This window comes from Camarhynchus parvulus, chromosome 4, assembly GCF_901933205.1.
Source record: "Camarhynchus parvulus chromosome 4, STF_HiC, whole genome shotgun sequence".
NCBI classification, from domain to species: domain Eukaryota; kingdom Metazoa; phylum Chordata; class Aves; order Passeriformes; family Thraupidae; genus Camarhynchus; species Camarhynchus parvulus.
Window position 1 is genome coordinate 56,609,641 of NC_044574.1, and position 24,836 is coordinate 56,634,476.

The following is a 24,836-nucleotide window of genomic DNA, read 5'->3' on the forward strand; positions in this document are numbered from 1 at the left end:
TTGTGTTTTGCAGTTGGTGTTTCCCTCACCTGACTGCACAAAGCTTTTCTGGCACACACAGTGCAACTGCCCAGCTAACTGCTTATAGATAGGAAATTGCTGATGTGCAAAATTACATCAGATGTACAGGGGAAATGGTTCTATTATACAGTTTATTACAGAAGGATTCTATGTATTTACTGAAGCAGTGGTCAGTGATTCCTGTTTTCTTCTTTTCTCTTTTATGAACGTTTGAAATTGTTTGCAGGAGTAGGGTACATAGCTATTACTGGGCACTTCTGTTTTGCTATATTTTGAAACAGTTTGACACTAGCAAAGTTGGAAACTATGCTAAACGTGCTAACCCCTGAATATGTTTTTCTGCCTTAGTGGTACAAGTACATCCTTACTGCAGTTCCATATATAGAAATTTGCCATCTGTCAGCATCATTTTCCAGAGCTCCCATTGCGTCAGGAAACCCCCTCTGCAGCAGTCAGACCTCTTGGTTAACTGCTACAGCAAAGCCAGTCCTCTGCCTCTCCTCTGGATGATTAAACTTTCAGTAGGTGGCTATTTGGGAAGATGCCACTGCTGGAGAGGACAAGGCTCTTCCCTTGCAAAGTGGGCACTTGAGAATTTGCGAGTATGAAGAAGAATTTAGGAATTGTATGTATACAGTAGACTGTGCAGTAGGGTAGAAATAAGGCAGGAGAGAGATGCCTGCATGCTTTTCCTTCCCCAATGTCTATAAAGATTAGAGCAAGAGTCTTGTTTTGCAGTAGAATTTCACAGGCAAAGTGTAGTTTAAAGGATCTGGCTTTCCATGAAGTCTTTCTTCTGTGCATGTGACACAGGGTTATTGGTGCTTTGGTGTGGGGCTGCTGGAGTTGAGTGCATGCAGATGTGGTTGAGGAGGAACAGGGGGATTTGACCTGGTGTTTTCTGAGTTTCTGAGACCTTTCTAAATACGTTTGTGTGATTGCTTTAAATGCAGCTACTTGGGTTTCCTGGTGAGCAGCTTTCAAGCCTCTTTATTGCCAAGTAGTGTTGCCTTGTTTTTTGTCAAGTAGGCAAAGTTTGTTCTTTGAAAGTGGCAACACCTTCAAAATAATGGATTCTTTTACTCCTCAGTGAAGAGTTGGGGTGGAAGTCTGAACAGCAAGAATGTTAGTTTTTCACAGTTATTGTTGCAAATGGATTTACCAGCTGGTGTGCTTGTCACCCCCACTGACTGCTCCTCAATTTGTTTCACAATGAAATGGATGGATAGCTTTTTCCTTCGCACTGTTCTTGAAGGTATCAGGATAGAAATCACTGAGAAGGATGCATATACCTTGTGTGCCACATTACTGTGTTGTGCAGCAAATTCTTGATGTAACTGATTTGTCAGCTGTAACCATCCCATGGATTTCAAAGTTGCTTTCATTCTGGATGTAAGCCATTGTCTGAAATCAGGGTTTCTGTACTGGGTAGATACTTGTTGATAACACTCGTGTACCATGTTAATCATCCTTCCTTTCTCTCCTTCCTAAAGCTTGTGCAATGAGGACAGAAACTTGCTGCGGATTCGAGAGAAAGAGAGACGGAGTCAGGAGGTTCTGGAAGACAAAAAACAGTTCTCTGAGAAAACTCCTCTCTTTGCAGAACCCTACAAGGTAATGGGGGCTGGGAGGGGAAGAGAGGAGGAGAGAGGGCTGAGGTGGAAGAGGAAAGCTGTGGCTCTGCATAGACTTGAGCATGATAAATACAAACACAGCATCTTCCCATCTGCTTAATTTCAATTCCTCAGAGTATGTGCTTGAATCTCTGTTGGTTGTGCAAGAGCAATATGGACTTCAGGCTGGCCTCCTGTAGTTTGAGGGAGGGTGCTCAGAAGTAGCTTGGCTGCCTGTCTGTCTGCAGCTCTGGGTGTAATAAATGAATCTGATGTTAACGCTCCTGGAGGCTGCAGGTGCACCAAGATTGGCTTGATAATGGCTCAAGCAGTCCCATCTGCTTTGGAGAGATTTGCAGGATCAAGATGAACTTACGTAACTTCACTCATGGTGATGTGTAGTGCTTAAGTTAAGATCCTGAAGAATGTCTTTTCCTGAGCTGGATCTCTTGAGGGGCTTTTGAAATGTTCACCTCTTTGTTCTTCTGTTGCAGACTAATAAAGGAGATGAGTTGTCAAGCCGAATTCAGAACATGCTGGGCAATTATGAGGAGGTCAAGGAGTTCATGAGCAACAAATCTTGTCAAAACCTTATAGGGATTCCAAAGAGCGTTGCCCCTCAGTTTCCCCCCGGGCAGCCTGAGAAGGCCATCCGTACATTGCCATCTTCATTCCAGCACCTGACCCGCCGTCCATCCATGGGACCCATGGTTGTACCCCCTCGTCCTCCAAGCCACTCCAGCCACTTCCAAAAGGCACAGCCAGGAACAGAACCATCTTTGGGTTTGCACAGCAAGAGCCGCAGCTCAGCCAGCGCTCGCAGCCACGGCCAGGAGCACGGCCGGGGTGGCCGGGACGCTCAGGCAGGTTTTCCCCACAGCGACCATGGCAAGCCTGGCAGCAGGGAAGGTCGGGCTCACGGCCTGCAGGCCTCCCCTCTGGCGCTTTCCCCCTTCCTGCCATGCTTGTTGTCTTCTCCCGTGGCACCCCTGTCACCTCTACATTCCAGCCAGCATATCAATTCCAGGTCACAGAACAGCAGCAAAAGTCATGGGTCAACTTACAGTCAAACTAAATCATTACAGGACTTGGTGACGGGATCACAGGAGAAGGAAAGTCGGGACAGCCCAGCCGTTACCTTGACCAGCACCACTCAGCCTTCCTCTCAGACTTTTCCCCCTTCTTTGACATCAAAAGCCAGTGCAATGCAGCAGAAACCAACTGCCTATGTCAGACCCATGGATGGCCAAGATCAGGCATCGTTTGAATCCCTGGAGATCAAACCTCTCCTGGAGGAATACCATGAAGGACCCAATGAAGATGTCTCGGATTTGAAGGCAAAAGTTAAAGCTGAACTATCCAAATTGGAAACCCTTTCTGAGCCCAGGGAAGAGACTGATGAAGATCTGTCAGATTTGAAGGCAAAAGCCAAAGCAGAACTATCCAAATTTGAAACCCCTTCTGAGCCCATAGAGGTGAGTGCAATTTTTGGAGATGTCTGTTGGAGCAGGGTAAGTTTGGCTGTGAGAGAACAGGTCATTAAACAGCAGTGACTGCCAGAAGCAGGGATGACTGTGTGTGTTTGGAAGGTGCATTTTGAGGTTGACCTGGGTGTAAGATACCTGTTTGAATGGTCAAAATGTGACACTTCTTGTGATTTTTCTGTTGTTTTCTCGGTGAGGCTACAGCAGGTTTTATGGTTCAAACCTGCCTTTATGCCCATAATTTTTGTTTTCCTCTAAGGCTTGTTGAAAGGAAAAGGGAAATGATATGGTGAGAAGATCAAGTGCAGAGTGTTAGGACTCTGAGTGGTGGGTGGAGGCCCCAAATCCTCACTGAATATGGACAGCCAACAGTGCAGTGGATTCTGTGGTCACCTGGGTTTTGTGACTGGGAACAGCACAGATTCTCCTCTGTAAGTTAGTAAAATCTCACTGTAGACCCACAGGAAAGTATGACTTGATATTGCAAGTTTCCTTGTTGTACTCCATCTGTTTTTGCTGACCCAAAGCCACCTCTCTGATTTGTGTTGTGGGATGGAGGCAGAAAGCAGGTAAAGCAGTGGAAGAGGAGGAGCAGTGTTGTACATGTGTTGTTCAGCAAATACAGCTCCTTTTCCTGTGCCTGCTGAAGCCCAGTTTCAGCTGTGCCAAGGGACCTGCACGCTGACTCTGCCTGCCTCAGGACTTGGCCTCCTGTGAGCTCAATGGCACTTGGTTCCCTGGTACATTTTGGGGATTTATTGTGCTCATCCTTCAGCCCTGATGTTATTGCTATGCCCTATGGGATGTAGGATCCCATGGTCCTAAGGCAGCTGGGCAAGGAGAGCTATCGAGATTGTTTCAATTTGTATTTTGCCACCTCTGTAATGAAAAGAAAGAGTGTGGGTGCAGTCTGTTTTTCATGGAAAAGGGTGTGGATCAGCTGCAAATGGCTGTAGGCAGCATCTTGTGGGAAATGAGAGGAAACTGTCAAAATGACATTGCTGAGAAGCTGTGAAAATACTTTCATGCTGAGAGACTTTATTTGCTACTAAGTAGGTTTGGCAATTGCGCATCACACCTCAAAACAGGAAGTTCACTGAGGTCACATTACCTTATTTGCTTAACCAGATTTTACTCCTGGGAGAGAAAGAAAGCAGTGCAGGGCATCACCTTCCACATTATCTTATTGTCTCATCTGCATTATTGTCTTATCTCTTTTCCCATCCCCATGCTTCTTCTGTCATCTCATGTAACTCTGGTTTAATATGAATTTTGATAGGGCAGCATTAGATATAATGCTGTGTGCTGGATGAGACCTTTTTCTCTCTTTCTGTTGAGCACGTGAGTCTGAGTCCAAATGCCCATGAAAATCCTGCAGTTGCCACTGCAGGAGTAGCATTGCTCACGCTCCTTCTGTTTCATCTGTGGCAAAGTAAGAACACAGTAAAAAGAGAATTGAAGATAACAAAAAAAAATGTTTTTGCACAAGTCAGGACCCTGGTTTTAATTATATGCTTAGTCCATTTTGAAGCTGATAGAGAAACCCTTTTTGTGAATATGCTGAATGATGCTGCTTTGCAGTAGGGATCTTTGGGCTGTGGCCCCTGATTGTTTTCTGTGCATAGGCAAGGGAGGAATACAGGCATTTTGGATAATGGCTCTTTAAGCTCTAATGAAAAATACATTACTTTGATTTCTGCTTTTTTCAGTCTTGTCATTTTCCCATTTGCTTACCTCTGTTTGGTCTCAATGATGAACATCTCTTTGATAATAAAGCTCTCCAGGGCTGAAGCCTGGAGGGAGAAGAGGGAGAAACAGTGAGGTGGCACCCCTGGATATATGGCCTGTGTGCTGGATGTCCTGTATAAGAGAGGCTGCCTGGGGGTCTGTTGGCTGGAAGGTCATCCCCCTCTTTAGTTCTTGGTGAAACAGGGGCTGTGGGGAGGCTCTTGCCCTGCAATGACCCTGACAGTGAATGGTTCTAGACTAGCAGAAACTCTGCTGCTCTTCCCTCCTCTTCCCTGAACTGTTTGTCCCCAGTTTACTGAACAGCCACATGCCAAATACAGTTTTTCCTGTGATCTCCCTTGACATGACTTAGGAAAGCCATTTCCTCAACATGTGTTCTGGTTAATTGAATTTCTAAAGCATATTTCACCTGCAGCTGTGAATTCATTATTGACAGCTCCTGCTCATGGGAACACTGAAAAGTTCAGCCTTCCAGGCCAAATAGACATGCAGTTTCACTGCAGAGTGAATGAATCCACAGTGGATAACAGTGCAGTGACTCACTTTGCATTCACAGAGACACTGAGCAGCTCTTTCCCCTCTTCCCCAAATCAAAGCCTTCACTTTCAAATGTCATCACTGTCCCTTTAAGGCATCTTCCCGAATTTGTTGTGAGAAGGCTTAAAAATATAGCACACATGAAGAAGCTTGGATGTATCCCTTTTCTTCATGTGCCAGGTTTTTCCTCTTCTCCAGCACCTAAACAAAGATGCTTTCAAAGCCATTCTCCCTCTCCATGTCTCTAGGAGGGCTGCAGCACCAACAAAGACCCTTGTATTGCCTCCATTGACACAGACTGTGATGTGTGAAAGGGAATCAGTTTGACAGCAGGGGAAGAAGCAGCCAGGCTGTTTTGAGGGAGAATGTTTATAAATCCTCAAGCATTATTAAGGGCATAGGGTGTGGAGGAATGTACAGCCCTTGATGCTCATTGAATATTTGGCTTTGTTTTCCCAAAAATTTTGGGGGTGTTAGGGCAAAGCTCCTTCTACCTTGTGTAATGAGGCCTCATCAGACTCTCCTGCCTGTGAACTGGGAAGCAAATAAGGAAGCAGCCAATTTAGAACCCTTAAGCAAAAACGAAGCAGCCCAGATGGGTAAAGTCATTTTGGTAACACTGTTTTATCCTTGTGTTCAAGTTGCTGTCATTGAGCTGTGTTTTCCTCAGTAAACATTTATCAATGTTCACCAATTAAAATGTGATTTTTATGTAGTAGATAGGAATTACTAAATACCTATGAAGATGTTTGGATGGCAAATATAAAAAGTCTGTTCTAGGTAAATAATATTTCACTGGACTTCTCTTCATGGCACCTGAGTTTTTCTACTGGCAGAAGCTGTCAGACAGGTTAACCCTGTAAAGTAGAAATAAATATATTGTTTTAATTCTGCATAATTTCAAAATGAAAATCTTTAAAGACACATGTAGCACTGTTGGCCTTATATAATGAATACGCAGTAGTCATCATTAAGCTACTGTCATCTTTCTACCGATCTTTTATGTATTTCTCATTTACTGAATAGAAGGAGACTGTGGGTTTTTTGGGGGTTTTTTTCCCCTTGTCTCTTGAATTCTTTTTTGACTGTTTTATTTTCCTTGCTTTGCACCAAGACAGGTAACAAGGTGTTACTTCTGTGTTGCCTCTGCTGCCCTTTTTATGATCAGAAGTGCCTTAGGTGATTGGAGAAGGGTTTCCATGCTTCCCCATGGACATTGTATCAATTTGTCTTGCTGCTGGTGTGTGACTGCTAAAGAAGCAGATCAAACATGAATGAGAATTGTTACTTTTTCTGACTGTTTTGGATACAAAAAGTTGTAAAGGCAAAAAAAGTAAGCTTCAACCTCACCATAAGAGCTGAAAGTGTCATTTTTGGTAGGCTTCCCTAATAACTTGCATGTAAATATCTGAAGCTGTGCTATACAATGCCTTTCTCACAAGTCTTGGGCATTGTGGTGTGAGCAGAAATGAATTGCAGTCAGAGGAAGGTTTATTGTGGGATTCTCTGCTGCTCATTGTCATATCAAGTGCCCGAAGACAAATCCTTTCACTTGGGTCTTCTCCATGTTCCCTTTTGGCTCTCAGAACTGAAGCAGTTGGTACTTTTTATGCTCTTACATTATTTTAATTTCTTGTTCCCCTCATTTGCTGGGTTGCAGGTACATCCAGAGGCAATGACCTTGATTGTTGCCTCTTGGGATGGTTGCATGGACCCCAGGCAGTCTGGGGGTTTGACTAGTGGTTACGAGGTCGGGATTGCACACAGCTTCTGCATTTTTAAATGCATAAACACATTTTGGCTTCTCTTGTTTTTCCCTCACTCGATGAGCATGCAGTATCTTAGGAGAAGTTACAGTCAATCCCAGTTGACAGGAAAGAATTGTATGTCAGTGCTGTGTTTTGTTTGGGTTTTTCAGCTAAACCAAGCCAGAGCGTGCGGGTGTAGTTATGTAAACAGCAAAAGCTACTTGTATTTGATTTAATAGGTCAGTCCCACCAGATGCAAAAGAGGATTTTCCCTTGTGTGCATCTCCTTTGGAAGAAGCCACATTTTCTACCCAGGCTGGAAATAAACCAGCAATAAGATGCCAAAGCAGCTCTGATGGCTCACGCGAATCATCCTCCACCAACCTCTCTGTAGATTTCTGAAACTCTCTACGCTGTTTCTTGCACAAGTGGAAAGTGCCAAAGGGACAGATGTTGCCAATTTGAACTGTACAGGGGGAAGGCAAATATTGCTAAGCAACCGAGTGCTTGAGAGAATTTTTCGGAGAGGAGCCAAGGGAGTTATGTCTGGGAGCGCCTGCAGCTTCTCATGGCTCGGTGTGAGGGAAGAGATTAAAAGTTCTTTCCTGTCAGGGCTGACGCCGCCAGCACAAAAGACACCATAACCTATTGACACTGATTAGGGCTGACAAGGCAATGTATGAAAACAGGAAATCTGCCCTGCCATGTGGGAAGGCAGTAAGACATGTTCAGAGAGGTAAGTGCAGCACACAGCCGGTGCCAGGGTGGGGTCAGCAGTTGTCTTCAGCAGGACCAGGTGGAGCCCAGGCAGGCACCCAGCCCTGTGAAGTCCAGTGGAGGCCGTGTCTGGGTCTGCCTTTCACATCTGCCTGGGAGCAGGTCGCTGAAGGACGGGCTGGTAGGGAGAGGGGAGTGTTTCCAGTGAGTCTTGTAATAACTGCAGGCTGCCTCATGTAAATGGAGTTAACTTCTCTAGTTACTGAAGGGTGAAAAAGCTTATAAACGAGCCAAGTCTTAAAACACCTGGGTGTGGTTGTGCTTCTCCCTGGCCAAGCAGTACTTCATAGGTAAGTGCCAGCCTGGAGGTCTTTGTTTTGGTGGTCACAAATGCCACTGGAGATGTTTCCTCAGAGAGTGAATCTTCCTGTTTCAAGCCTCTGAATGAATTATTTTGGCTGTAGGCTCCTGGTTCAAGAGATATGTTTTCATGAATGAAACACAAGATTTATCTTCCTATGTTGGTCATCACATTAGCACTCTCCTAATGCTACTTTGAGCACCTCCTGGACTTTGATCTGATTCTTTGCTTTGTTTGAGTATAGGAAAATGTTTAGCTAGCATGTGCTTTGCGTTGCATTTCTTACTTTATGGGATTTTTTTTTTACTGGCCACCAGTGAGCCTTGGTGGAAGTGGCATTTTGCAGCTTAAGGATGCTCCATAGGAATATGGATCAGCCCAGTGATGTGGGTTATGACAAGTCTGGTGGGACTGCTTTTGCTTCTTGGGCACTGCTCACAGTGCTCTTGCCCCATGTGGGTGCTGCAGCAGGACGGTGCCTCACTGAGGTCAGCTCCGTGGTTTTCAGCCAGCACCAGCATCAAAGGGAGAGGAGTTCCCCTGCTGTTTGTATGAGCCAGTACAGTCCTGCATGGAGAAGGGCTTCTGATGGCCCTGGGTAGGGCATGAGATTACCAGAGCTCACCAAAGCTGGCCTACAGCACTATGGTAATTTTTGAAAAGAAGTCAGCAAGTAGTAGTGTTCCTGCCCCGGCACACTACTCACTGTCGTCTGTTTTTATATGAGTTATGCCTCTCTTATTTGTTTCCTTGTGTTGTTATTCTGTGCTTTGTAGTTTCAGGTCTCATTTTTCATTTTCTCTGATGTCTAACAATGTTGCTGTCTGAATTATCTTTAACATCCTTCTCTCTCCCAAGCTTTAGATGCCAGTTTTTATCTTCATAGTGATAAGCATTTATTACTTGGACAATAAAATAGTGCTGTATTGTTTTAAGCCAGCAGAATATTTTAATTCCCTGTTGGAAAAGGTGATACTCCTAATTTTTTGATCCTCCTGCTTTTTGACACACCAATTTCTCCTCCAAACTGCTTTAGCGGTGTTACATTTTCTTGCCAATTTGTTCTGTGGGTCAAATGGTTCATAAATGTCATTAGATATTGAGATGTTCTTTTTGCACGCAATCAGGGGTATCTTGGCAGTCCATTCTACTCCAAGCCAAAGGTCTGGGTGCATTCCCAGAGGGGCTCTGCCATCAGCCCAGCTTCCTTTGCATGTACCCAACCACAGGGAGACAAACTGCAGCTGACATCACTTTGTGCTCATTTTAAACCCAACAAGGGCTGGATGCTGGAAATGTCCTTTGTCCCCTCCCTTCCCCACTGCCTCCTTCATCTAATAAAAGACACTATGGCCTTCTATGAGTCCCTCCTTTCTAGGATTCTAAATTCAACCACTTTGGCCTTTCTGCCTATTCTTCAGATGGAGCTTTTCTGGGATCAAAGGAGGAAGGAACAAGGGTGATGTTTGCTTTGGCTGCTGAGGAAATAGAGCTCAATAGTACTTGGCTTGTAGACTAATTTTTAACCAGTTACGAAACTTGACCTAAACTCCCATTATTTACAGAAACTCCAGTTTAGGTGACTTGTTCAAATGTGCACTTTCCTTTGAAGACAAACAGTAACTTTTGCTATTCAAGAGATTGCCATGTAGCTTAGGTTATGCCACAGTCAGAAATGTTATCTTGGCTGGCTTACTAAGCTTCACTAAGTGAAAAGAAAAAATTGACCATTAAAAAAACTCCAAAAAACCTACTTAAAGTTTTCAGATCTTTTTCACTGCTCAAAGTTAGAAAGAATAGCAACAACATAACAATATTTATTTCTTCCTTATCTTGGGAGATGAGAGAATTCAGTTTCTGTATTAGCGTAATTTTAAGAGCATTTATCTTGAATTAGAGCCTAAATGCAAGTATTTGTTTTAATACACTATTGAGTTGAAAGCACCCCCAAGGGGAGAAGTGAGTGAGCACTTCCCCATGCTTTTTAAGGTTAACTGCTGTATGTGTTTGCATGTTTCTGTGTCTGTAGAACGAGCACACTGGCAGAATGATTGAGCATTTTACAAGTTTGTTGTAAAATAAACAGTGTGTGGAACGATTCCCTATTAACTCTGTGGTATATATTTCTTCTAAAGCTTATATTTTTTTAACTTGGTTTAAGAACATAAGTTTTTTTAAACATGACTTATGCATGTTGTGTTTTGAATAGCAGTGGCTTATGAAGAATGCTCGAGGTTTGGTAAGATACAGAGTGAATTAGTGTAACAGGAGACAAAGTTATGTTAGATTCAACCTATTCCTCCTCAGACAAGGAATAGTTTGATTTCTTTCATCAACCTGTCAGCTCACTGCTGTTCAGACCTAGTTGTAATTCAGACTTGGCTGGACACCATCTGTTCTCTAGAGGTGAAAGGTATGGTATATTCAGCCTGAATGTTTTCACTTGAAGTAGGCATTTTACTGAAGGTGCTCTTGGGCTGTCACAATGCTTGTCTCTTTGCATTTTTGCTTTGTTAATCTTTGGCTGTGTGTGCTGAAGGAATGCCATCTGTGCTTTACCAGTGCAAAGGACATCCCTTGCCTCTTGGTGCAGGTCAGCTCCATTCCTGCCCCTCTTTGCCAACACAGTATTGATGTTACCATAATAATATTGCACATTTTTCCATAATGAAAGCAAGAGGAGAAGCAGTGTGGTATTTATTTTTCTGTTTGCTATGGTAGCAGTAACCCCTTGGGTATGTCCTACCCTTCCCTTAGACATTTCCTCAGAGCCTTCTGTGGTGCACACACAGGGAAATGCTTGTCCAGCTTTCAGGAGTCTAAGGATTGTGTGTGAAACTATTACAATGTAGAGACATTGCCTGAGAGGACATAAAAATGTCACAGTACACAAAGGTGGTGAAGATGGTGAGCCCTATCCATCATGGGCCTGCCTGCTCACATCCCTGAGGTATTTTAAATTATTTGGCTATTTTGCCATTGGTTTGTGGGAACTTTTCACGAACATTGGCATTTTTTGAGCAATTATGCATGAAGGAAATTGCGGGCAGTGAAACAGCGATACAGAAAATCTGGAAATGTCTGTAGTCTTGTCCATTTTGCTGTCCCTAGGATGCATCCAGAAAAGATGGAGAAAGTTTTTCGTTAGGCAGAGGTTTGTTGGTGTCTTGGAACTTCTTGTAACCATCTCTCCTTGTTTGGATTTTAATTCCAAGCCATTCAGACAGTATGTTAAATAAGCAAAAAAGCCATTTCTTCCCTCCAGATCATACAAACAAGGAAAGAAACAGTGAACTGATCCTCTCCCATCCTCTCAGCATTGCTTTGTTTCCTGATAACTTTTTGAACCTGGGAGGCTGATGGCCTGTAGCCTTCCTGAGTGACAAGGATCACTTCTCAAATGCCAGCCAGGTACCTTAGCTCAGCACCTCCTGCTTTGCTTAGCTGCAGGTAAAAATTGTGTGTGACAGCTCTGCAGTGTAAGCCTGTCCATAAGGAATTTCTGGGACTTGGGGAACACTGTCTGCAGCCTTTAATGCAGAGTTTAGGGAATGATAAAAATGTCTTTTAAGGAAACTTGCATTTTGAATCATGACAAAAGCAAGAGTCTTCTATATACAGATTTAAAATATTGTGGACTGGTTGTTCTAGGCACAGCATAAGCAAAGAAGGTTCTAGAAGGCTCTGTCCAGCCCTGGCCTCTGTTCCCACCTGGCAAACAAGCTCAGGGCACTGTGAGTTTTTTCCTGAGTGCACAAAGCTGTTTTCTGAGGACAGGATGAAAGTGTCTGTGTGTGCTCAGCTGAGTAATAACAAACATCTCCTGGGAGCAGACTGTGTCAACCTTGGATGCTGCTTTTACAGCTGAAAGTACAAGTTAAACTGCTTCCAAGTTAGGCTACTGTCAGTTACCTGGTCACTGTGTTTAGCATACAAAATTGAAGAGTGACCAGGTGACTGGTGGACAGGACTTGCTTTGGTTTCCCATTGTCTTTAGCAAGACAGGGGGCTTCCAAGAGACTTGTCCAATATTTGTCTTGAGGATAACTTTCATCTGTGTAGACATGATAATGGTGATAATAATAAGGCACCTTGCTGTTCCATCCACAAAACATAAAATCTAGAAATAGGGTTTTTTTTCATTTAGTTCAATTATAAAACAATAGTGATAGTTGCCTTTGCAAGCAAAAGGATATCCTGCTATTTTTTCCCTTGCAAGTTAAGTTCCTTGGTTTGGAAGCATTTAAAGATATTTCTTCCATTTGCACTAAAGTTTAAAAATAGCATGTAGGCTCTTTCTGAGTTAAGAACTTCATTTTCTTAGGGAGAGAGATACAATTCCTATCCTTTCAACACATGTGTTTTCTTCTCTTTTTTCCTTTGGGAATACCATCCTTAGATGTACTAACAAGGATCCCTTTATTCATGTCCCTCCCACTTGCCTTCTCCTTTGATGCCCTGATCCTGGTGACTGATGCCTTTTAGCATCCCCCCAGGCTGTGTGCTCTGTCCCAAGCAGCAGCACAGAGATGTGCTGGGTGCTGGCAGAGGACTGGTAATGTTGCTTCAGGCTCCAGCCTGCCTCTTCAATTTGTTTTATTTCCCAAACCTTTATTGGCAATGCTGGTAATGCAGGGAGGAGCTGAAGGTGCTTTCAAACAGCTGGGAGAGGCTGCATCTCCAGGTCTTGTTTACTGAGTCTTTAAGGGGAGGTGCACCAAGTGCCACCGCTGCCATGATAAATCTAACTCTGCTTGTTTTCCAAGGGGAAAGTGGTCTTTGGAAATGGAAAGCATTTCTGAGAGATAGCAGCAGTTAATTATCTGAAGTGATCCTCAGAGCCACAGGATACCTCTCACCACCAAAAGCCCCAATTTCCTTGATGGTCTTAACGAGCATAGTTATTATTTTCTTATCTTTTGTTGTTTCAGCTGCAGTGGCCAGCTTTTTTTCTGGAGCAGGCTAGAGTCAGGCTATTCAAAATACTGTAAAAGTATATCTATGAGCATATATTGCAATGAGGTGGTACTGGACATGAGAAAATGTCCTGAAACAGTGACTTGTTGCTCTCACTCAAATGCTTCCATTGCAAGAAAATTGTGTATTCATTCTGTAGGGAGCAAGGGGACACAACCTCGGCCTTTTATGGACACAATACTTACAGATTCACATGAAGCAGTATTAAAAATTATTTACTAGAGAGACCTTAAGGGGACAGCAGGTAAGAAAGTTTTGTGGAATCAAGGCGTCAGAACTAGATTTTTGAGAGCTACTGTACAGATGGTCATTGCAGTGGAGAGGTGCTCTTGTGTGGAGGTTCTTCATGCAGAGTAATTTACTAGAGAGATAATCAGCCTTGGCTGGAGTCCTGATCTGCATGGCAATGTACAGGCGATGCTGCACTTAACTTCCACGCTTACTTTGTCTGGATTTCAGTTGTATTATTATTAGATGGAGTCTAGCAAGAGATGCACATATTTTTGTCAGCAGCTCAGGATTTGTAATGCATCCTTCATTAAAACATATCAACAGTCTGTTCCCCCAGGACACAACCCCCTTGGCTACTTCAGTCAAAGAAAGACAAAACAGCAATTTGTTTTTCTTACGCTGTTTGAACACAAGGAGGCCCGTGTATTTATTTTTAGATTGAGCAAAATAATCCATCTCGGGGTTAGAAAAGCGTGTAAAATCTTTAAAGAATGTTTTATTTCCTGCAGGCACCCACGCAGGAACAGGACAGTACAACCATTGTTTGCTGAGTATTTTGATGTAAAATGCTTAAATTGCCAGGATCATTCAGTGTCGGCTGAAGAAAGCTCATGGGAATGGTTTGGTTTGTTTTCAAACCTGCGACAAGGGCAGTGACAGGCTGGAGCCTCTCTCTTCACTTGGAACTGGGCTGCTGGGTTGAGGTGTGGGCAGAAGCAGAAGAGAAGGTGGTGTGGCATTTTTCTAGTGGAATAACTTTGGTGTTACCTTGGAAAAGGGAGGAGTGGACTGAAAGGAGTTAAGTGTGCTTGTGGAACTGTCCACAGGGAACCTGGCTACAGGCGAGCTGCTGGTGAAACCCTGGTGCCCACAGAGGACCTGAAACAGAACACAGAGAATTTATTTTAGAAGGCTCCTGTGGACTCTGAGACTGGTAGATTGGATTTGTAGTCTACAATGAAGTCTTGTGACATCAAGCAAGCAGCATAAACACAAATGAGAAAACAAATGCTTTTGTAGTGTAATTTCAAAGACTTTATCTGGCTGGATAAGACAGAATCCTTCTGTAAATTTCTGTAGTGCCTCAGCATTGTTTTAGTGTGCATACAGCAAAAAGCATAAATAGGTTTTGTTTTTCATGAACTACAGAAGTGAAACTTAACACTGGAAGCAATGCCAAGCAGATCCACTTTAGCTTTGCTTTGATTTGCTGGAATTATTCCAGCCTCTCTCCGTGAGGTTGAAGAACTAGGTTGGTGAGAGGGGAGACCCAGGATGTGTTGCCTGTTGCTGCTCATTGTCCATAGCTTGACCCACCCATCTGGCAACCTGCAGCTGGCACAAAACTCAAGCAAGTGCATCCCCAAACATGTATTTCTTACAGCTGCTGCAGTGGGTGCTACCTTGTTTCTGCTTTCCACAAAGAGAATCTGATATAAGGTTTTTATAAAACTTCAGCTATTTCAGTTTTATTTGTGTTTAACTTTCTCGTTTCGTCCTTTTGTATTCTACTTTATGTTTGGGGTTTTTTTGTTGTTGTTGTGGTTGTCATGTTTCTGTTGAAATAGAGTGAGCTTTCTTCTTCTGTGCCAAAAATGATGTGTCTTGCAGTAATTTCTCCTGTGAAAATTAATCCTAGTCTTGGGCAACCTGCTGAGAAAATTGCCCTCCCTTCTCATGGATTTGTTGTTCTGTGGCAGCAGCTTTCTGAATTTTCTGGAACAACTAAAGCTGCTGTTAAAGGGACTCTGCCAAATAGTACCTCTGTGTTATTTTACAGTAGTAATGAAACCTCAGACAATATTCCCTGTAATAAAATGGCCTTTAAAATCTGTAGCCATAGTTTATGGTCAGTCATTAAGTCATACTGAGCTCCATATGATTTGAGATTTTAAATAAATTATGTCTATAAAGGTTTCATTAGTGTAATGGAAGTCCCTTTTTGTTGTATATTTTTGAAATGTTTTTGAGCTTAATAGAAAAATAACACCAAGGAAAACCTAAATATATGCAAGTATTCTCACACTTGCATATGAGGGAAGTGTGAAGTCAAGGAAGGGATGGTCTCATCCCTAAAATACAGTTTGCTTTGAAGTGTTTGCACACACTTTAGCCTGATTTGTTATTGATTTAATCCTCACAGACAACAGTGCAAAGATTTACACTTGTAAGCTTTAGCTCAAACTCCACCTTTTTCCTTTTAAAAGCACTAATACTTTTTGCATGAACTTTAAAAAGGAAACAAGCAAAACCCCAAATCCCTACAACTTCTTAACATGAAAGAAATCAGAAGAAAATCTCGTGTTGACTATCTGCCTGCATCTTTCTTAGTTGACACAATTTTGATGGTTTTGTTAACTTTTCATCCCTGTTTCCCCTGTGTAGTCACTTCTCCAGTGGTTTGCAGGGTTTTTTTAATTGCAGTAGCTGCAGCAGTGATGTTTCCCAGGTTCACCCAAGTGGCTGTTGATGCCAGAGCTGAGGAAGTTGTGTTTTGTTAGAAGAGTTGGGTGCTGATGGAATCTTTGGGCCAGAAATGAAAGTGTGGCTTTATGCCTCAGGAAGCTGTTGTGGTTACTAAGTTTCACCAGGATGTGCTTCAAAACCAAGTCATTTTCTATTGTTTCCAATCCATTTAGCTACAAGCAATTAAAATATCCCTGATCCATAGCTCAGGGAATACAAGGCCATGGACTGGGTTAGTGCACATGGGAAAATACCACGTTGTACATGGACTTTGTGTGCTTTCTAGGGAACAGAAAATTTTGCTGGTAGCAAAGCATACATTGAATGCACGACCAGTTATCTTTTTCTCATAATCTAAAATACCAACTTCATGAAGGTTTTTAAATTACTATTTTCTAGTTATGGGTTATTTAGCAGTTATTTACTAGCAAATATTGGGTACAATATAAGAGGTGTTACAGATTTGTAAAATGAAAATAGTTGTAGGACTTATGTTCTGTGATATGGAACACTTAAATAGCCTTGGCAGAGAATCTGCTTGGTGTCTGGTGTTCCTCAAGATAGCGTGTGAAAGCCTTTATGAATTTTCATGTTTATGTATTTGTGTCAATCAGCAATATGGTTTGAGCTTCAAACTTTGGCAGCCTCTTTCAATACATGGCAGAACATTATTGCATCCATCATCAGGATTAGTAGAGGCTTGGTTAAAATATACCTTGTCTCTTGTTGGCTGGGTCATTCTGGAAACATGCCCTGTGTGTGTCCATCTTGCGTCCGTCTGTAGCACAGAGAGGACGGATTTTTAACTGCACAAAAATACAGGAGGGAAGTTGCTTTGGAGAGTAAATTGGCTTGATATCGCTAGCGTGACTTGTGTGCAAGGAGGAGAAGGCATCTAATGTGAAAGATAGATCTCCTCCTGCTCTGGCTGGCTGAGCACAGATGGGTGAAGTGAGGACAGGATGGTAGGTTTCAGTCTGATTTTTGTCCTGCCTGTTGTTTTCAAATTATGCCTTCATGCAGTGAAGTATGCGGTTTTGTGGTCTTCATTGCATTCAAGTGGCAATGACTGTGCAGTTGACATGAAAAAATAAATTTAAAACTAGACATTCCTATTCAAATCTATTAAAGCATAGTATTAAATGGGAAGCAGCTGAAAATGTGATTGGTTTGTTTGTTTGGGTTTTGAGAGCTGGCAACCTTCTCTGCTGATAGTTGTAGGGGCAAAGCTCTCATTAGGAAACAAAGAAAACCTGACAGCAGAATGAAGGGCACGGAACTCATAATTGGCTTTTCTCATTGTTGCTGCACCACTTGCTTGGGTTTTGTTGGTGCTAATAACTCAGTCTAAGATCAGGCAAAGAGCAATAGCTGGCATGCTTGAGCTGTACACACACACACACACATTTCAGTTTTAATTAGGAGGAGATACCAGGAATGCACTCATGCTGTAGCTGTTCCTCTCCTACACTGCCTGGGTACCTGCAGCACCAGTTTCACTTAAGATGGAGATGGAGAAACAAGGGGCTTGTTTGTGCACAGGATGTCAGGGGGCAGCTCCAAATGGGCTGTGACAGCAGAGGCTTGCAAATATCAGGGATAAGCAGTGGGGTGGAAATTACTGAGATGAGAAGGAACAGAAAGGTCTGTGACACCTTAACGCTTGCCCGAGAGGCTGCCTGTATCCATTCCAGTTAATGCCTGCTCCAGACCTCCTGTCCCTGTCCTTGCACACTCTGTGTGCTCTAGCTGCCCCTGGCCTTGTCTGAGCCCACACATCTCAGTGGTGTCACACGGTGGTGTCTGAAATAATGCACGGCCAACTCTCTCTGAGAGGTGATTTTTTTTGACATCTTGCTTGAAACTCCTCTGGCACAGCCTCCTGATGAGGCAAGCTATTTAAAGACCAGAGAGAAAGCCTCAGCCTCCTTCTTGCACACACAAGAGCCATACGGTTCTTCAGCTCCACTTGGCACATGTGACAGAGTGGGATGAAAATGTGTGCTGTAATTTTTAATGTAATATCTTTTTAAAAAGAAATAACCTTAGAAGCTCTCTAACCCCATTTGCCTTATGAAAAAAACCGTCAAAACAGCCACTCCTTATCCTTTGTAGTATCTATGGCCCACATAGTATTGCGGCCAGTGGGGCATCTCTTTTGTGTGCCTGGTGGTTCCTCAGGCAGTTTAGTTTGGGTTTGATTTTTAGTTTATTATCCTGATTTCCTTATTCATTCCCTAACGGAGCAGAGCGAGGCTTGGGGCATGAGTTCATGACAGTGTGTGGATTTTGGAATTGCTCATGAGGAGAGGACATGGAAGTATTTCTGAGAGTTTTGTCACACACTTGCTATGCAGTGTGAATCTGCCTGTGCAGATTTTAAATTGTTTTCTAAATTAAGAGCTCCCTCTCTTCTTTTGTGGGTATGTGCACCTGTGCATTCCTGCATGCCTGTTGTAGTAAAGACAGACTAATTCCTCAAGTAACTTCTAGGGCTTCTTACGTTTGTGTAGATGCTTGAAATTATTTTGGCCTGAAGTCCTTTTCAGTTCATGATCAAAGTAGTAATGAATCCTTCAGGAGCTGTTTTCTCTTTTTTACTTTTAAATCAGTATTCTTATTAATATTATTAGTAATTAAATTAGTATTATTGCTGCAGGAACTAGCTGTTATAGAAGTACAGCATCAGTTTGGATGGGAACACTGGTTCTAAAACACCATACCAAACCCAGCAAGCCAAAAATTCTGGGTGTCCCATGATTGTGCTTGACCATGACCATCAAAATGTTTTGTAAGCAATGTTTGGAGGCGCCTGTGTCATTTCCAAACTGAAAGAGTGTGGATATGGCATAAGGAAATCCAAGCTTGGGATTGTACAGATGTCAGTGTCAGACACCAAATATGCACCAGGCTTAACTGGAGTTGTCTGTCTGCACATTACAGTGTTCCCAGGAAAGGCTGTAAAAGAGCTAGCAGGATAGACAGCAATGTGGAATATTTGGTCTCCCACACCCACAGTCCTCAGTGGACCTGAGCTTCTTTCAGGGATTTCTTTGGCTTTATGGCTTTGTAGCTCTTCCTGAAGCAGCATGGTATTTTTCCTTTCCCCCGAACCCTTCTCTTAAGGCTGACAAGGACAGCCCTTGCTGCTGGGTGGTAATTGTGGTTTAATGGTGGTTTAGTGGTTTAACAAGCTGAAACACAGCCAAGATGTGGCTTTAAAAAAAAAAAAAAACAAAACAAAACAAACAAAAGGGGTAAAAATATTCAGGATGCAGAAAAGCCCAGCTCCTTCAGGTACTGTATAGCTTTGTAATAGATGAAGTGTCCTTAGTCCCTGGGGCTGGGATGGAGGGAAAGGGGGTGTGCCCCACAGGTTTGGGGCACAGAGACAGTCACAGTCCTAGCCGAGAGCAGAACCCTTGTGCAGTCAGCTGACTCTGACCAGTTTTGGTGTGGTGTTGACCCTCTGCTTGTTCCAAATAATCTGTGACTGTAATCTCTAGAGCAATCATTTCACCATGTATTTGATTACGATGTCCTAAAAAACCCAACAAAACCAGAGGTCCTTATGTTGCTGATGCAGACTTGTGTGGTGCTTGTTCAGTGTCATGTGTTTGTTTTCCTTTAAATTTTGAGCCATGAGGGAGAAAGTGGTTTCTGCTGAGCCCCTGGACCTGTGAAGAACCAGTCACTGAACCCTTGGGGGTTATGATAAATCCTCCTGACAATTGAACTATAAATACTCTGTGTATGTAAACCTGTATCAATGTCAAAGTCTTTTTAGGCTCATCAGAAAGAACACCAGGAAGGGAGATGTGGGTTGTTTGGCAAGGATAAGAGAGGTCCAGACTGGCTGTTACAGATATTCTCTTATTCTCAGGTTAATTGCATTCCACTCTGTCATCACTTGTCACCTCATAAAACTTAAGTTTCTGAAATGGGTGAAGTAAACAGGCTTTGGTTTGTTGCAATCAATCCATTATAGAGAGAATTTTGAAATACTTTGTCCAGGCAGGATCTTAATTTCTTACCAATTTTGTGGGAAGTTTATTTCTGTGGTGTTATCATGGGATATCTCAGGAGTTTCTGAAGCATTTTGCACAGGAGGATGCAAGTGAATGTGTCTGCTGTTCACCACTTACTGAATTAAGAAGTAAACTAGGCTGAGCTACCAGGTTAAGCCTGCTGAGAATGAAAAGAGGAAAAGGGGTGCCTTTTTTGGCACCATGAGTTATGAAGCATTGCAGTCTCTTGCCATGTGGTAGTTCCCTGCAGTTTGCCCTCCCTGTCCCCTCCTCCTGCCTGCTGTGGGACACATCTGCAGGCCTTGCTTTCATTTGTGTGACTAATCTGGCCATGCCTCAGCTTTCGTTTGTTCGGGTGTGTAAGGTCAGAGGCAGCTCTCCCTGTGTGATTTTCTGAAGAAATTCAAGGCTTTGTCAAATGAGCACTGCTTCAATGAGAGCTTTATGTAGACTCAGACAAATGAGGTTACAAGGAAAAGGCATTCCTCATCTCCTTTTCTCCTTCCAATGTAAATAGTGCAGCATATGGGAAACAGATGAGTGGACTTCCTGTGAAAGGGCCAAGGATGACAGTTTTGGACTTTATTGAAGTGTTTGCTTGCGTTGCTCCTTACTCTTTTCTGGGGAAGATCCTTCTGGTTGGGCATTGCAGCTCACTGTCCACTTTCTTAAATGTGAATGAATTCTTCCTGGCCTTTCCCCTTCAGCAATTATTCTGATGACTGAACACTTCCATAGAATTTCTTGTTTATAGACAAGAAACTGACCTAGCATGCATTTTGTTTGTTACAACTACTCAGTTCTTTGGTTGTTTTCTTTTTCAGACTCTTTTAATGATATCAATTAGGAAGGGACACATAAATTACAGATACTTTTAAAACACATGCCTTGTTAGCAGAAGAGAAGCTGATGTGTGGAAGGGAAGTGGTGTTCCCCATGGCTGGGGCACATCAGTGGGTGGAAGCACACATCCACTCTGAGAAAGGATACATTAGAAGACCCTGCCATTAAAATTTGGGACTGGGCTTTTATAGTATCAAGTGATTGACTTGTCAGATCTCCGCAGGCCAGCTGTGTCAGCTCAGCAGCTTTAGATAAGTTATTGGTAGTATCAGTAGAATGTTTGTTCCTTTATCAAGTACTTTACCAGGTCTACCACATCTTTATCTCACCGTCAGGATGTTTAACTTTGGGACTGATGAGTCAGACTGGTTTCAGCTTTATTCAACACCAAAAGTCCTGTGATGCCCCCTTTTCCATTTACCACCAGTAGCTTTGCAAATACCATTTACCATTGGTGGCATTGCTCAAGTCATTTTACCTCATTCCAGGCAGAGTGTCCTGGCAGAATCTGCAGTCACCTCTGCCCAGGACTTGAAAATGAGGCATTTCAGAACTGCATTATAAACTGTCCTTCTGATGGGGGTTTTAATCCTTACTAGCACTTTATTACTAATGGGCTTCCATTAAATTTATTGAGCTGTTGGTAAGCAAATGTTCACTGAGTGTGTGCCTATCTCATGTCAGTTGCTAAAAAACCCAAACAAACTCATGCTGCTTCTCTCTTTCTTCTTACAGCAAACCAACCCCATTGATGTGCAGTCCATTGAAGAAATTTTGAGGGTAGGTACTCTTAAATAATAGATCTCTGTCTTTGCTTAGATTTTGCATGCCTTAAGGTAATGGTTGGGGAAAAGATACCTCTCTGCTTCTGTTCACTCAGCAGATGTAGCTGTCACTAGTTTTGGGGTGTGCTGAGGAGAAGTAGAGATAAGAGTCAGCCTCGAATACAGCAGGAGTTGTAAGATCAGTCTTTCTATCAGTACATAAGTGTAATACATTCTGGTGCAGTTCAAGACTGACAAGTCATCCGAGACAGCCATGAGCTACTCCTGCATCAAGTCAGGGGTTGGCCATTCCCAAGTGCCCTTCCTCCAAAGGCTCTGGAGAAGCTGCCTTGTGTCTGTGCTGCCAGCCCCAGCAGCGTGGCTCTGAGCAGGAACACACCTGTGTCCTCCTCACCTGCCTGTGCATGGCACTGCTGCTCCCTCACTGTAATTCCAGTTTGCTCATGCAGAGCAAAGCCGCGTCTGATGCTGTAACCTTGTGTCAGAACTGCCTCTGGAGCAGCACAGGCTCCAGGTGGCTGTGGCTGAGTCCATCTGATCCCTTCCCTGTGCACAGTGTGAAAATGCCCTGGGATTCCCAAGCCAGTGGTGCTGATCCTGAGGAGAGGGTTCCTTGATGTCAAATGCTGTTCTGAGATGCTGAAGTCCTGGTGGAACAGTTTGGTTTCTGCAATTCACTTCCTGTGCTGTTGCTTGAGGTTACAAAATGCTGATGCCTCGATAGCTCTCCAGAAGCTGCTGCTGCAGCAGTGTTTGAGCTGGAGAGGAGCTGCGCACAGGTGCCCACTGGCTACTCCGTGCTGGTTGGGGTTGCAGCACAAGGACTTCTCCTAGAAGTCTGGCATGTTTTTGTGTTTCACCAGGGATATCCTGTGTTCTGGCCTGTTAGTAATGCATATCACTATTTTTGTAGCAACCGTGGGGAAACGTGCTCAAATGCATGAAGAGGTAGATCCAAATCTCTGTGCCTATCAGCAAAACTCCTGACAGCTGCTCCTCTCAATCTCTTTCCAGGAAATGACCCGCTCTTGGCCACCTCCCCTGACAGCTCTTAACACACCTACTAAAGCAGAGCCTTCCAAATTTCCATTCCCTACAAAGGTAAGATACCCTCTTTCTTCCAGGATTTTTGATAAACTAGAAGAGAGCTTTCTGGCTCTTGCATGTGTTTCCATCTGATTTTGTCCCCCTTCTATAAATAAGGGCTGTTAGGGGGTGTTACCTTCAGAAGTAGTCACATAAATTAAAGCACAATGGGGGTGAATAAAAAGTGCTTCAGTAACTTAGACATTTGTTGTAATTGTGGTCTTCACATACAACTACTTTTCTGAGACATTTTAAGTGTCTCTGCTGAAGCACAAAATATATTTTATCTTTTTGTCAACAGAAATATTTGCTGACTGTGTTAAACAGACATGCTTGGCAGATCTTATGAAATTTTAAAAATACTTCTTCAAGAATGCACATACTCCTAATGTGCTAACAACCGGTTTTTGGTGACAATAGCACGTTATCATTTCTGTCCATGCTTAGCTATGTCAGGCCAGCTTAGACTATTGGACACTTTGACAAGCTAGTTGAAATGTTTATTACAGTAAAGTGACACATGGAAAACAAATTGTCAGTACACAACTCTTATGAGAGAGCTCATTTATTTTATTCTCAATTTGCACTTTGTCCTTTTTTCCTAGGAATTGCAACCTGAAGGATCTGTAGCAAAGGATCAGAGTAAGTAGATAGCCAAAGGAAACACACACAATATGTTTATTGACAGATAGTTTTGTGTGTTGTGTGTTATACATGACATGTCAATTGATTGACATTGATGAAGAGGTGTGATTTCCTGTGCTGTGTTGAACAGTGATGAATTTAGAAATGGCATAAGAGATTGTGTACATTTATTACCTAGACATTAAGGCAGCTGTTCATCAGAGGACAAATGGTATTTCATTAGGAAATCCCATTTGGAATGATGAATAATCTGATGACAATTATGTTCTAGAAGAAAGTAATGAGTCTAATCTGGTGCTCAGAGAACATAAGACAAAATAGGCTACAAAGGAGGCAAATAAACCCAACCTATTCATTTTTGATTTACAGAGCAGTATGGAGCACCTTCAGAAACGTTGCCAGATTCTCAGCCAAGAACATCGTAAGTAACCAGACCCTGCCCACATCTCTACTGTGCAGTTAATTAAAGAATCTGGGAAGAACTAGATTTGGGGTTACTCGATGTTTCTGAAGATTAGGTTTCATCAGTCTGATTTTTCTTAGAAAACTTCCAATGCAGGGAATTTTCACCAATAGAAACATTATTGTTTCATGATGGAATCATAGAATCATTTAGGTTGGAAAAGACCTTTAAGATCATCCAGTCAACTCTTAACCTGACGATGCCAAGTGTACTTGAAATGATTACAATGACTGTGTTAAAACCAAAACAAAACTGAAGAAAAAGCCCAACTATTAATGCACCAGATTAAAGGTATTTTGTTCTTTTTATCTGTGGCTATTTAACATCACAATTTTGTGCTGTTCGACCTACAATAATGCATCCAACTGACACAAATTACAAAAGATCCAAACTGAATGTGATTGATCCTGGATATTGTTTTGACAATAGGGAGGGCTAGTAAAGCTACATCTACAAGAACTATAAAAAATAGGGCTGAAGTTTTAGAGAACAAAAAAAAGGTAGATTACTTGGTGCTGTCCTTGTAGGTGAGAGTGGTTATCTGTTAATTAGGTTAATTACAGAAGTTGCTTTAAAGCAGTTTTGTGTGGGCTGACATTAATCTTTCAGGATTTACTTGGCCAAATGCAGCATTGCTAGGTTCTGAGCCCTCAGTAACAAACAGAAATCTTTCCATGTCTGGAGGGCTCAGGGGTCTGTGCGCAAGGCACTTGCTGAGCCATTAAATTTAAATGTCTGTCAGTTCATATGATACATAAAGATCTTGTTACTCCATGATATGTTCTTCCATGGAAGGCTGCAAAGTACAGACTACAATGCTTACTCCACTTGTTTGCCTTTTCCTTATCACAAATCATTTAATTAAAAACCAAACAAAACTGGGCTAGTCCCAAGAGCAAAACCATGTCGCCATCTTGGCTGAGATTGTAGAATTTTTCACTTAAGCCCTGTAGGGTTTGTTAAACATCCCTTTTCCTACTGTTCTAGCATAATCCAGAGGAGCCCTCACTCACGGGGAGCATGGAGAATATCTTGCTGAGCACTCAGCTACTCCCTTAATCTCTTCCTTATTTTGCTTCACT

General features: G+C 42.7%; 1 protein-coding gene across 1 annotated transcript in view; it reads left to right on the plus strand.

Annotated features, from left to right (window-relative positions):
• Window positions 1-24,836, plus strand: part of AFF1 (AF4/FMR2 family member 1) — a 67,169-nt gene that overhangs the window by 21,230 nt on the left and 21,103 nt on the right. The window contains exons 2-7 of the mRNA XM_030947606.1: window positions 1,515-1,635; window positions 2,129-3,109; window positions 21,511-21,555; window positions 22,575-22,661; window positions 23,252-23,288; window positions 23,661-23,712. Coding sequence (XP_030803466.1) covers window positions 1,515-1,635; window positions 2,129-3,109; window positions 21,511-21,555; window positions 22,575-22,661; window positions 23,252-23,288; window positions 23,661-23,712 — 1,323 coding nt within the window. The remainder of the gene's footprint in view (window positions 1-1,514; window positions 1,636-2,128; window positions 3,110-21,510; window positions 21,556-22,574; window positions 22,662-23,251; window positions 23,289-23,660; window positions 23,713-24,836) is intronic.